Below are 15,151 nucleotides of genomic sequence, written 5' to 3'. Positions count from 1 at the left end.
CTAAAAGAAATCAATATTTTTAGGTTGTAAATTTATTTTGTCAATTATAAAAGTTAAAAATTTGGAAAATAAAAAGATAAATTCATCTTTTGTTCTCCTTGACTTAGAGGTTATAAACCTGGGTGGATAGAGATCATAAATGGTCTTTGGGATACTATGAACTTTACGAAATTGTATGTAAAATTTTATGAATATGTACTTTTGTACACTTTTCAGGATAACGGCTTCATGCTTTATATTATATTTTCAAAGAGTTCTTTCTTTTTGCAGATGAGAATTTTGTTGTTGTTCTTATTTATTTATTTAAATTAATAGACTACTTTTTAGAGTGGTTGTTTTAAGTTTATAGAAAAATTGAGCAGAAAGGACAGAGTTCTCATGTACACCCACCCCCCGTCTGACATATGATGTGGAGCCTCTTTTCACATGCCTATTTGACATCTACATATCTTATTTGGTGAGGTGTCTTTTTAGATCTTTTGCTTACTTTTCTGTTGGGTTGTTTGTTTTCTTATTGTTGAGTTTTAAGAGTTCTTTGTATATTTTGTATACAAGTCCTTCATCACATAGGTGTTTGCAAACATATTCACCCAGCCTGTGGCTTGTCTTTTCTTTCTATTAACAATGCCTTTCACACAGCATACGTTTTTAGTTTTAATAAAGTTCAGCTTATCAATTTTTTTCTTTGATGGATCATGCTTTTGGTGTTGCATCTAAAAACTCATCACCAAACCCGAAGTCACCTAGATTTTCTCCTGTCTTCTAGAAGTTTTATAGTTTTGTGTTTTATATTTAGATCTGTAATCCATTTTGAGTTAATTTTTGTGACGGGTATAAGGTCTGTGTCTGGACTGATTTCTTTGCATGTGGATGTCCAATTATTCTATCACAATTTTTTGAAAAGACCATCATTTCTCCGTTGGATTGTCTTTGCTGCTTTGTCAAAGATCAGTTGACTGTATTTGTGTGGGTCTATTTCTGGGCTCTCTGTTCTTTTCCATTGATCAATTTGTCTGTTCCTTCACTAATACCACTGTCTTGATTGCTGTCGCTTTATACTAAGTCTTGAAGCTGGGTTGTATCAGTCCTCTGATTTTGTTCTTCAATATTGTGTTGGCTATTCTGGGTCTTTTGTCTTTCTGTATAACTTTAGAATCAGTTTGTCAGTATCCACAAAATAACCTGCTGGGATTTTGATTGGGATTGCATTGAATCTATAGATCAAGCTGGGAAGAGCTGGTATCTGAACAATATTGAGTCTTCCTATCTATGAACATGGAGTATCTCTCCATTTATGTAGATCTTCTTTGATTTCTTTTATCATAGTTTTGTAGTTTTCCTCATATAGATATAAAGAGGTTGTTGAACCAAAAAAGATAAGAACTATTGCTAACATCACCACTAGCATTCTGGGCATATGAGTACTCAAAATATATTTTAATCAGACTATATTTATAATTTTTGCCCTACATTTAAAAAAAGCAATGTGATATCATAAGTATTTTTCCACTTTGTGACATCTTTTCATGCATAAACCTTTTGCATTTTAAAAATTATTCATATGGGGCTGGCCCTGTGGCCGAGTGGTTAAGTTTGCGTGCTCCGCTGCAGGCGGCCCAGTGTTTTGTTGGTTCAAATCCTGGGCATGGACATGGCACTGCTCATCAAACCACGCTGAGGCAGCGTCCCACATGCTACAACTGGAAGGACCCACAACGAAGAATATACAACTATGTACCGGGGGGCTTTGGGGAGAAAAAGAAAAAAAAAATTATTCATATCAACAGGAAAATGGATAAATAAATTGTGGGAAATTCATATAGTGGAATACTGCACAGCAGTTTAAAAAATGAACCACTGCCACCACAACCATATGAATGAATCTTACAGACATAATGTTGAGTAAAAGAAACTAGACACAAAAGAGTACGAACTGTATAATTTCATTTTCATGAAATTTAAGAAAGATGAAAATAATTATACTAATAGATGTCAGAATGCTGGTTACTACTGTGCAGGGGTATGGAGCAATTTGGGCTGAGAAGGGGCAAATGGGAACCATCTGGGATTTGAGGAATGTTTTGTATCCTGATTGAGTGTTAGTTACATGGGTGTATGTGTGTGTTTAGTGAGCTGTGCACTTAAGATTGGTGTACTCTATATATTATACTCTAAAAAAAATTACAAATAAAATGTATGTCACAGGAAAAAACTTGGAAAATATAGAAAGACACAAAGAAAAAAGAGTAATAAACTTAAGGATAATCCTTATTAACTTTTGGGTTTATATCTTTTTATACCTTCTATGCATATATTCAATTGACAAATATATTTCTGATATGATACATGTTTTTTTGTAGTCTCTTTTCATTTAACAATATATTATGAGTACTCTTCTATTTTAATAAAGATTCTTTCACAAGATTTTTAGTTGCGGTGTAGCTTTCTTGTGAGTGCACATATTCTAAATTATTTGATTAATGTGGCATTTGAAATATAGCTTGTTGCTAGTTTTCCCAAAATAAGAAACAATTCTGATATGAACATTCTTGAAAATATCTTTGTGTATATCTCTCATTATTTCCTTTATGTATTCTAAATACTAATTCTTTGTTGCTTATTGCATTGCATGTATATTATTCTATGGTTTGTTTATTCATGGTGTATGTTTTCCAAATTTTTTTTATTTTAGTGCATTCAAATTCATCAGTGTTTTTTCCTTTATGAATTGTAGTATTGGAGTTAAGTTTAAGCAATCTTTCCTGTGCTATGTTTTCTTCTAAAAATGTTAAGTTTTTTTTAATAAAGATTTTTAATCAGCTTGTGATTCATTTTTGTTTATGTTATAAGGTAGGGAATCTATTTTATTTCCTGTGTGAACAGTGAATTTCTAAATAGTCCATCCATTTCCCTCTGATTTTCAATACCAGTCTCCCACATATCTGATTTTTGATTGGAATTGCATTGCATTAATGGATTAATTTAGAAAGAATTGACATATTTACAATATGGAGTTTTTCCATTCATGAGCAAGATATAATTCTTCATTTGTTATCTCTTCCTCTATATCTTCCAATAAAATTTTATAATTTTATTTTTAAAAGTCTTAGGTGCTTTTGGTTAGATTTATTCCTGAGTAAGTTAAAGTTTCTGTTTCTTTTTCAAGTGGTATATTTAAAAGAATTGCATTTTAAAATTATTATTGCTGTACAAGAATGGTAGTTGATTTTTATTTATTTATCTTGTAATCAACCACTTTGCTGAACTCCCTTATAGGTTTGTCTATAGATTCTTAAATTTTCTATGTAGATAATCGTGCTGTCTATGAGTACGGACTATTTTCTCTCTTTCCAATTCCTTCACAGTTTATTTGTTTCTTGCTTTGTTAGCTTAAACTTCCACTGTTGTTCATCACAGGCAGTGAAAAAAAATCCTAGTCTTAAAGTGTTTACTTTAGAAGAACTATACCACTAGTGTTATGCTATTTAGTAATATGTCTACTGTACTTAAAAAAAATTCATTATTTTTATTTTTTATTAGGAGCTTGATTGAGATATAATTCACATGCCATAAAATTCGCTATTTGAAAGTATTCAGTGGTTTTTAGTATAGTCAGTTGTGCAACCATCACTAGTATCTAATTTTGAAACATTTTCATTACCTCAGAAAGAAACTTTGTGCCTGTTTCCCCCATTTCCTTCTCCCTAAGCTCTTGGAAAGCACTGTTCTACTTTCTATTTCTGTGAATCTGTGTATTCTGGATGTTGTATATAAATGGAAACTCAGCATGTAATCTTTTATGACTGGCTTCTTTACTTTGCATAATGTTTTCAATGTCCATCTATGTTGTAGTATGTAGCACTTCATTCCTTTTTATTAACAAAACATATTCCATTGTATGAATATACTGCATTTTGTTTATCCATTATCAGTTGATGTATTTGGATTGTTTCTACTTTTTGGCTATTGCAAATAACGGTACAATGACTTTTCATGTACAAATTTTTGTGTGGACATATATTTTCAGTTCTCATGAGTATTTAGTTAGGAGTGGAATCGCTGGGCCATATGGTAACTCAGTGTTTAATTTTTTGAGGAACTGCCAAATTGTTTTCCAAAGGGGCTGCACCATTTTGCAATGCCATCAACAATTTATGAGAGTTCTAATTTCTTCCACATCCTCGCCAACACTTGTTAGTGTCTCTTTTTTATTACAGTCTTCCTAGGGGGAGTGAAGTGGTATCTCAAAGAGTTCTTTATATATTCTGGATATTAGCACTTTATTGGATATTTGATTTGCAAATTCTTTTTCTTATTCTATGGGTGCTTTAGGATTTTTGTTATTATTTTTACTAGGTTAAGGAAATTTCCTCTAATCCTAGTTATTTAAGAAATTCATCATTGTGATTATTAAATTTTTTAGAATTTAATTTTTAGCAGAGTAACATATGTACATAATTTAAAGAGTCAATTAGTATTATCAAGAAAAGCATTCATCTGTCCCTCTCCTTCTCAATCCCAATTTTCATTTCCCAGTGGCACTTTTAACTTTTATAGTGGTTTCTTCTGTTATTTAACCCCAATTTGCTGAATAACATATGGGTTCAGCTACTTTTGAGTTTTCAATTTAGATGTTCTCTATTGACTTCCTATTAAATATGATGATGATTTAGCTCCTTTACACATACACTCTCTCTTTTTTCTTCTCTCCATCCCTCCCTCTCTTCCTACTTTTCCTCCCTACTTCTTTCCCTTTCTCCACTCTCCATTCTCTCCATACAATTATATTAATGTTCAGTGTGTATATCATCATGTGATAGTAATGTCATGAAACTTACTTGATTGATTTTTTTATCTAACTTTATGTTTCCTGTGAAGTAATAATTATCTGTGTGTGTGTGTTTCCCATTCTCTTGGTTTTCTATTCATCTATAAGCCCAGCTGTCAATGTTTGGGTAACCTAGCCAGAAGTGACCTTGGAGTAGTCTCATGATTCAGTATGCAGAAGTTCATTCAGTCCTTCCGTTTTTAGTACAGTGCCTCACCTTCAGTAGTTCAGTTCTGTAGTGTTATAGAATAAATTGCCAGTATTCTGCCAGTGTTGGAGAGAAATAGTAGCCTTCATAGAAGGTATTGCTGAGGTGGCTTGATTTTTTAAAAGAACAATTTAATACTTGTTTTTCATTAATAATTTGTACCACTGAATGATTTTTCATGTTCATAGCGTCTTTTTCATTCTTTGTTTCTTTTTGAAAAATATTTCTATTTGTATCCTTAATGTTTTTCAGTGGAGACTAATTTTACTCTTATGGACATATATTATTTCATAATATATCTGAATATTAAAATTTATCTGTCGTTTTTCTGAACTGTTTTCCCACTTTATTTTCACTGAGCACATCTTTTATTGTCAAACGTCAAAGTTGGCACCAATATCTTTTATTGCTTCAATATTCAGGTTTCTCTTTCATAATGTGGGAAAACATACTTTTCTTTTTTCTTATAATTTTATCTTAATGTCTACACTTCCATCCATATTAAAACTTAGGAGCCATGTAAAAACTAAGAAGGCAGTTAACATACATCTTGTATTGAGCATATATTGTTTCCTTGAGTCATTCTTTTAGTTTTGCTTGTCATATAGTCATACTCAGGGAATAATTCATTTAGGTGGCTTAGCACCCCTTTTAAGCTACCTGGAGAAACCATTTGTTACATTTTTATTTAGTTCCTTAATTTATTTCTTTTTTTTTTTGAGGAAGATTAGCTCTGAGCTAACATCTGCCGCCAATCCTCCTCTTTTTGCTGAGGAAGATTGACCCTGAGCTAACATCTGTGCCAATCTTCCTCTGTTTTATAAGTAGGGTGGCTGACACAGCACGGCTTGATGAGCAGTGTGTAGGTCTGCACCCGGGATCTGAACCGACAAACCCCAGGCTGCTGAAGGGGAGCACGCAAACTTAACCACTACACCACGGGGCCAGCCCCTAGTTTATTACTTTTGAAGGGCACTGTATAATACCCTAATTGCCTGAAGAAGTAATGGACCTCCTAAATGTATAACTTAATATTAAAGTGTCATTTACTCTGAAGAGAATTTCGGAATATATGGGAATCCAAAACATATTTTAGCACTTGTGTATTAATATTTGCCCAAAATTTTAATGTGTATTTCATTTGGGTTTCATTATAGTTTTGAGGAGTTTGTCTCCCCCCACCCAGTATACTTAATATAGTAATTTCTTATAGGGACATTTTTCTGCTGTCCTACAAAAAGAAGAAAAAGTCCTACCAATTCATGGTAAAGAGTCAAGAGAAGTACCTATTATTAGTGCTTCAACTCAAATAATGCTCAAAGGACTTTTTATGGTGCTTGACTATCTTTTTAGGCAAAATAGCAGGTAAGTGAAGATATCTGATCTGTATTTTTCCTCTTAAAAATATTAGCTTTATTGGGTGCTAGAATGTGCTTAACATATATTAATTTTTATGAGTACGTGGGATAATCGTAAACAAGTGGTATAAGTGTTGCTCTTACTTATTGACACAGACTCAGATCAATTGAAATTAGTTTTTATTAATGAAAATGAATATTTAAATCAGTAAATACATTTAATTAATTCAGCATTAAATTTATAGTCCTCTAGGACTAAATTTAAGCATTTTTTTCTCTTAAGTATACTTTAGGTATGTTTCTTCCAGTGTCAGAAACTTTCTTTCTTCTTGTATAAAGCCTCTATTTAGGGAAATGTGGAAAATGAAAAGCAGTCAACTCCCTGCATACTACCCCTTGTTAAGTTATAGTACTACCTGGTTCCAGTAATTTTTTTTAGTGTTTTTTTTAATTGTGGTAAAATATACATAGCATAAAATTTACCCTTTTAACCATTTTTAAGTGTATATTTCAGTAGCATTAAGTATATTCACATTGTTGTGCAACCATCATCAATATCCATTTCCAGAATTTTTTCATCATCCCCAACAGGAACTCTTTACCCATGAAACAATCTCTCTCATTTCCCTTTCCACACAGCCTCTGATAACCTCTATTCTACTTGTATCTCTATGGATTTGCACTTTCCAGGTATCTCGTATAAGTGGAATCATATAACATTTGTTGTTTTGTGTCTGGCTTATTTCACTTAGCATAATGTTTTCAAGGTTCATCCATGTTGCAACATATCAGAATGTCATTCCTTTTTGTGGCGGAAAAATATTTCGTTGTATGTATATGTCACATTTTGTTTATCCATTCTTTTGTTCTTGGACTTTAGAATTTTTCCACCTTTTACCTATTGTGAATAATGCTGCAGTTGAACATTGATATACAAGTAACTGCGAATCCCTGCTTTCAGTTTCTTCTGGATACATAACTAGCAGTGGAATTGCAGGATCAGATGATAATTCTGTATTTAGCTTTTTGAGAAACCAACGTACTATTTTCCACAGCAACTGCACATTTTAGGTTCCCATAGTTATGGGCAAGAGTTTCAATTTCTTTACATCATTGCCAGTACTTGTTATTTTCTGTTTTTTGGGTAATAGCCATCCTCAGGGGTATAAAGTAGTATCTCCTGGTGGTTTTGATTTAATGATTAATTGACTTCTCTAATGGTTAGAGATACTGAACATCTTTTCATGTGCTTTTTGTCCATTTGTATGTCTCCATTGAGGAAATGTCTATTCAAGTCTTTTGCCCATTTTTCAATTGGCTTTTTTGTTGTTGTTGGTATTGTTATTGAGTTGTAGGAGTTATTTGTATATTCTGCATATTAATCCCATGTCAGATATATGCTTTATAAATATTTTCTCCCATTCTGTGGGTTGTCTGCTCACTCCCTTGATAGTGTCCTTTGATGTACAAAAGTTTTTAAATTTTGATCAAGTCCACTTCATCTATGTTTTCTTTTGTTTTTGGTGCTTTTGGTATATTCAAAACACATGGCCAAATCTGATGTCATGAAGATTTTCCCCTATGTTTTCTTCCAGGAGTTTTATAGTTTTTAGCTCCCAGTCTTTTTATAAAAATTCTGTGAACAGATTTAGAGTCCCTGACTTGAGCTTTGAGATCTGATCTCTCTAAGAGCGAAATTAACAGTCAATATTATGGTGAGGATGTAGTAGAGAATACCACATCTTATTCTGTGTAAGCCTAGGCATTTATAGCCTCTTGAAAGCCTATTGAAAGAAATTATAAGCTGCATGGGATCACAGAGATCATGTGCTTCAGTACCTTCATTAAAAGTAGGTGAAGACTGAGACCTACAGTTTAAAGGAACTTAACAATTTTATAATTACTTTCCTAAATTTTTAAAACTTTTAGTAAAAATTATCTTTCTGTTTTCTCATGTAATAAGAAAGTGTAACTCAGTTTTTAGTTTCTTTAACAATAATACAGTTATCTGTTGCGTAACTAATGATTTAACATAGAGTGCAAAGAGCTCTGGCCTAGGAGTTAGGAGGCCTGGATTTTAGTTCTGGCTCTGCCATGATTTACGCAGTGTTTGAACTTAGGGATAGGAGGTGGTAAGGAGTGGATAGTTAGTGATGTCTAATCTGTGTAAGAGGAGTTTGATTCTAAGATTTAATGGCGTATTTTGTATCAGAATTATTGAATTTAATTAGTGGTGGGGGTTGCTGGTTAGGGAGAAGGTTATCTTTGAGTGGGAAGATACCAAGACTCTCAATTTAGTTTTAATATAATCAGTTTTTATATTGTATATAGCTGAGACATTATATGTTTTATAAAGTTTTGCCGTTTAATTACCATTTTATTTACATCTAGGTTTGCAGATGATTATAAAGTTGCTATTCAACAGACTTACTCTTGGATAAATCAGACTGATCCTTCAGATAAAAATGAGTTCTTTGCTCTACCAAAAAATAAGAAACGTTTACGACAGAAAGCTGCAGTTCATGTGCTAAACTTTTGGTGCTTAAATCCAGCCGTGGTAAGCTTATTATGTTGTAAATGAAAATTCTGTCTTCTTACTCAATACCAACAATTAAATAAATGTATTTGTCTCTTTTAAAGATAATTTTATGTATCTAATGTTGTTTTCTTTTAGGCCTTTTCAGATATTAATGGCAAAGTTTGGACGATTGTTTTAACATCTGGGACATTATCACCAATGAAATCCTTTTCATCAGAACTTGGTGTTACATTTACTATCCAAATGGAGGCTAATCATGTCATTGATAACTCACAGGTTAGTTTTTTTTTTTAAGTCTCTCAGTCTTTTTACCTCAATATAATTCTATATAAACAAATTAGAATGCACCTGAAGTACAAGCATATTGATCCTGATAGGAAATTCAACATTTCAGTTTTAGAATAAAAGAAAATCTGTGAGCTACTTGATAATGTCAACAAAAGGAAATGCTATTAAACAGCATTGCTTCAACCCATTGAGTAAAAATATGCACTTTGGATGCAAAGACTGTATTGCAATTTCCTTATCTAAGGAAGTTTTAGTTTTTTCATGAAAATTAAAAACAAAACAAAAATTCAAGTTCTTTACCATATTTCCTACTGTATAATTATTTGTTCATGTGTTTCTCTTTTCCATTAGACTATGGTGTATCCTTATTCTTCTTTTTACATCCCCATTCTTCCACTGCTCTTAGAGTAATACCTGGCATTAATTAGCAAGTGTTCAGCAAACGTTTGAATATCTGAGATGATGTAGAAGTACTCTTATGAGTCCTTAAGAGTAAGGAGAGTTAAGATTTTAATTTTTTGTAACAGTACCATATAAATGTTATTTTAGTTTTCCTAGGAACTTTTGAATTGTCATTTGCCAATCTGCCTTCTGTTTCTTTTTATGAAGTAATTTAAAGCAGTTAGCTACATGCTAAACACCACCTGTGTGCCTAACATAGTTCTAATTCTTTATAAAGCTGTGGTTTTCAACCAAGGTGTATTTGTAGGGACATTTTTGGTTCTCACAATTACTTGGGAGGACTATTGGCATTTAGTAGCTGGGGTCATTGAATGCTAAGCTCCTATGTAACAAAGAATTGTGCTTTCCAGAATGCCGGTGTGCTCCTGTTTAGAAACACTGCCATAAAAAATAGTGAAGGGAAACTATATAGTCCACATTTTCAAGTTGCTTTCTTTAGAGACTCAGATAAATACGGGAAGTTATTAGTAAATTTAGTATATATTTTCTTGTAAGAATGGTGTTATAGGTTCTGTGTTCTCAATCTAGTGCATAAAAGCACATTTAACCTGTAATGTCATTGAATTATAATAGTAATGGTATGCTAGTTGTTTAGCTGAATTCTGTTAGAATATTAGAATATTTTCCTCCAACTTTTAAAAATTTGTTTTTTATTTTAATTGTAGTAAAATACACATAATTTAAAACTTACCATCTTAACCATTTTTAGGTATACTGTTCAGTCTTGTTAACTATATTCATATGGTTGTGCAGCCAACCTAGAGAACTTCTCCATCTTGCAAAACTGAAATTCTATTCTGGTTAATCAACAATTCTCCATTCCCCACTCCTCCCAGCCCTTGGTAACCACCATTCTACTCTGTCTTTTCATAAATTTGACTACTCTAGATACCTCATATAAGTGGATTTATGAGCTGTTTTTCTTTTTTTGATTAGCTTATTTCACTTAGCATGATATCTTTAAGGTTCATCGATCTTGTAACGAGTCAGAATTTCCTTGCTTTTTAAGGCTGAGTAATATTCCAATGTATGTATGTATATTTTGTTTGTACATTCATTTGTTGATTTCCCCAATTTTTTTTGTTGTTGAGGTCAAATTGGTTTATAACATTATGTAAATTTTGAGTGTACATCATTGTATTTCGGCTTCTGTATAGACTGCATAGTGTTTATCCCCAGAAGTCTAGTTTCCTTTTGTCACCATACATATGTATCTCTTTACCTCTTCCACTGTCTTCCCTTCTCCCATCCCCCATCCACTTCAGTAACAACCAATCTGTCTTCTGTATGTATGTGTTTGTTTATCTTCCACATATGAGTGAAATCATATGGTATTTTTCTTTCTCCACCTGACATATTTCACTTAGCATAATACCCTCAAGTTCCATCTATGATTGTGAATGGCACGATTTCATCTTTTTTATGGCTGAGTAGTATTCCATTGTGTATATATATACCACATCTTCTTTATCCATTCATCTTTTAATGGGCACTTAGGTTGCTTCCAAGTCTTGGCTATTGTGAATAATGCTGCAGTGAACATAGGGGTGCACTATTTTGAATTAGTGTTTTCATGTTCTTTGGATAAATGCCCAGAAGTAGAATAGCTGGATCATATGGTATTTCGATTTTTAATTTTTTGACAAATGTCCATGCTGTTTTCCATAGTGGTTACAACAGTTTGCATTCTCACCAGCAGTGTGTGAGGGTTCCCTTTTCTCCACATCCTCTCCAACACTTATTTATTGTCTTTTAATAATAACCATTCTGATGGATGTGAGGTGATATCTCCTTGTAGTTTTGATTTGCATTTCCTTAATAATTAGTGATGTTGGACATCTTTTCATGTGCCTGTTGGCCATCTGTATATCTTCTTTGGAAAAATGTTCTCATCTTCTGCCTGTTTTTTGATCAGGTTTTCATTTTTTTGTTGAGTCGTATGAGTGCTTTATATATTTTGGAAATTAACCCCTTGTCAGATATATGATTTGCTAATATTTTCTCCAGTTGGTGGGTTGTTTTTTTGTTTTGTTGATGGTTTCCTTTGCCATGCAAAAGATTTTTAGTTTGATGTAAGCCCATGTGTTTCCTTTTTCTTTTGTTTCTCTTGCCTGAGGAGACATGATATTCAAAAAGATACTGCTAAGACGGAAGTCAAAGAGCATATTGCCTCTATTTTCTTCTAGGAGTTTTATGGTTTCAGGTCTTACACTCAAATCTTTAATCCATTTTGAGTCAATTTTTGTGTATGGTGTAAGATAATGGTTTACTTTCATTCTTTGGCATGTGGCGGTCCAGTTTGCCCAGCACCATTTATTGAAGAGACTTTCCTTTCTCCATTTTATGTTCTTGGCTCCTCTTCGAAGACTACCTGTCCATAGATGTGTGGTTTTATTTTTGGGCTTTCATTTCTGTTCCATTGATCTATATGTCTCTTTTTGTGGCAGTATCATGCTGTTTTGATTACTATAGCTTTGTAGTATATTTTGAAGTTAGGGATTGTGATACCTCCAGCTTTATTCTTTTTTCTCAGGATTGCTTTGGCTATTCAGGGTCTTTTGTTGTTCAATATAAATTTTAGGATTTTTTGTTCTGTTTCTGTGAAGAATGTTATTGGGATTCTGCTTGGGATTGCATTCAATCTGTAGATTGCTTTAAGTAGTATGGACATTGAAACTATGTTTATTCTTCCAATCTGTGAGCATGGAATATCTTTCCATTTCTTTATGTTTTCTTCAAATTCTTTTAATAATGTCTTACAGTTTTTGGCGTTTAGGTCTTTCACCTCCTTAGTTAAAATTTATTCCTAGGTATTTTATTCTTTTTTGTTGAAACTGTAAATGGGATTCTATTCTTGATTTCTCTTTCTGCTAGTTCATTGTTAGTGTATAGAAATGCAACTGATTTTTGTACCCTACAACTTTACTGTATTCATTAATTATTTCTAATAGGTTTTGGTGGATTCCTCAGGGTTTTCTTTATATAGAATCATGTCATCCACAAATAGTAATAATTTTACTTCTTTTCCAACTTAGGTCCCTTTTATTTCTCTGGCTAGGACTTCCGATAGTATGTTGAATAAGAGTGGCGAGAGTGAATATCCTTGTCTGGTTCCTTTTCTTGGAGGAACAGCTTTCAGTTCTTCACTGTTGAGTATGATATTGGCTGTGGATTTGTCCTATATGGCCTTTATTATGTTGAGATACTTTATGATTCCCCCAGCTTTTTTCTAAAAAATTACAAACTTCAGAAAAGTAGAAAAATTAGTATTAATGCAGTGAGCAGCATCTTTATACCCTTCACCTAGATTCATTGATTGTTAATATTTTGCATAGAAAAAAACCCCAATAATTTCAATATAGATTTCCTTTAAACTCGTTGCTTGATCATTTGACATACATGTAATTAAGGCTCATAACTAAATGTTAATTTGGCTGCCTAGTTTAGGCATATATGAGAGAAAGAGAGAAGAGGAATATGGCAGAACGTAAACAATTGCATTATGTATGTATGTATGTGTATCCAAAATGCACATTTTTGGATAAACTATTAGAAAGTAATTTGTAGACATCATGACACTTTGCCCTTAATAGTTTGGCATGTCTTTCATAAGAACAAGTACATAAACACAATACCATGATCATACCCAAGAAATTTAATATTGATACAATAGAATCAATATTTATATTTCTTCAGTTATTCCCATTATACCTGTTTATTTTTGTTATTCCTAATCCAGGATCTAGTCAAGCATTATATATTGCATTTGGTTTTCATTTAGTCTTTGAAACAGTTTTCTTGTCCTTTTTTTTCTTTCATGACACTTTTTAAGAATTCAAATCACCAGTTGTCTTGAGGAATATCTTATAATCAGGATTTATCCAATTGTTTCTTTATGATAAGATTCAGGTTAAACAGTTTGGTAAGAATACTATATAGGTGATATTGTTACTTTCCATTGCATCATATCAGGAAACACAGAATATCAGTTGTCTTATTACTAGTTGATCATTTGGTTAAAAGTTGGTTAAACTGGTATCTGTCAGATGTCATCTTGCAAGATGTACCTCAATCTCATACATCATTTTTAAATATAGGACTATTACACTTTTCAATACTCCGAGGTGTTTGTATATTGTCTTTACATTACTAGTAAAGTTTGTTCTTTCTTTTAGTCAAATTAACTACGCTAAGGCTAGATCTGTATGACTGTAGAGGAATTACAAATATGTGAAAGTTGGTGGGTCTGATTTTCTGTGACCATAGATCTTTGAGCACCAGTGAATTTGTGAAAGAGTAGTTCCTGTCCTAGTTGAGTCTCAGAGACTTACCTAAAGCAGATCATAGCAGCCCTCACCTCTAATATTTTGGAATCATTGTTGCTTTATTGATTTTATTTATTCACATCATGCAACAAAATTTTGTTACATGCTTAATTTTGCAAAGGTATTGAGGAAATAGATAAGTAAAACCCTTTTTGCTTTCATCCTAAAAGAATTCAGTGGTGTGCCTAAAATAAACTTCTATAGATTAAATCTATATACAATTAATTAAAGGTAATAGAAAAAAACCCCTACAACGTAAAAACAAATTTCATTGCTTCTCGGCCTTTTGGCTAAGATCAAGTGTAAAAACAAATTTCCTCTAAACTTGTTGCTTGACCTTCTTTTGACATACACATAATTAAGGCTTCCAACTAAATGCTAATTTGCCTGCTTAGTTTAGACTTAACTCTAATACTGACATATTGATGTTCTAGGTTTGGGTTGGCACCATTGGGTCAGGCCCCAAAGGTCGGAATCTTTGTGCTACCTTCCAGCGCACGGAAACATTTGAGTTCCAGGATGAAGTGGGAGCACTTTTGTTATCTGTGTGCCAGACTGTTAGCCAAGGAATTTTGTGTTTCTTGCCATCTTACAAGGTAAGGGAATATTTATTGTTTCTTTTGCCTTTAAAAAAATTATGTGGGATTTCCATGATAGGCTTCCTGGGGTCAGAAGCAACAAGGGAATTATAGTTTTCTGAACATTATATATTGTTGTACTTATTTATTGATTATGATACTGCCTGATTGTTCTATCACTGTTTTGCTTGAAAGTCTAAAAGCTAAAGTCTTCAAGCAACGTTAGTTATATGCGAAGACTATTTATGTGTGATTTTTTTTTTTTTAAGATTTTATTTTTATTTTTTTCCTTTTTCTCCCTAAAGCTCTCCGGTACGTAGTTATACACTCTTAGTTGCGGGTCCTTCCAGCTGTGGTATGTGGGACGCCGCCTCAGCGTGGCTCGATGAGCCGTGCCATGTCCGCACCCAGGATTCGAACAGACAAAACACTGGGCTACCTGCAGCAGAGCACGTGAACTTAACCACTCGGCCACGGGGCCGGCCCCTATGATTTTTATTCTTAGAGGCAGCTTGGTATTTTCATAGCTGAAGGAAAAAGGAGCATTCCTTTTCACTTTCATAAA

The 15,151-nt window shown here is 32.9% G+C and overlaps 1 protein-coding gene across 2 annotated transcripts in view; it reads left to right on the top strand.

Moving 5' to 3' along the window:
* Positions 1-15,151, top strand: part of BRIP1 (BRCA1 interacting helicase 1) — a 197,122-nt gene that overhangs the window by 67,831 nt on the left and 114,140 nt on the right. For both annotated transcript variants that reach the window (XM_046674510.1, XM_046674511.1), the window contains exons 11-14: positions 6,250-6,401; positions 8,786-8,951; positions 9,069-9,209; positions 14,443-14,604. In XM_046674510.1, coding sequence (XP_046530466.1) covers positions 6,250-6,401; positions 8,786-8,951; positions 9,069-9,209; positions 14,443-14,604 — 621 coding nt within the window. The remainder of the gene's footprint in view (positions 1-6,249; positions 6,402-8,785; positions 8,952-9,068; positions 9,210-14,442; positions 14,605-15,151) is intronic.

This window comes from Equus quagga, chromosome 11, assembly GCF_021613505.1.
Source record: "Equus quagga isolate Etosha38 chromosome 11, UCLA_HA_Equagga_1.0, whole genome shotgun sequence".
Lineage (NCBI taxonomy): Eukaryota > Metazoa > Chordata > Mammalia > Perissodactyla > Equidae > Equus > Equus quagga.
Note: the sequence above shows the minus strand (reverse complement) of the source record. Positions and strands in the feature narration are given on the sequence as shown.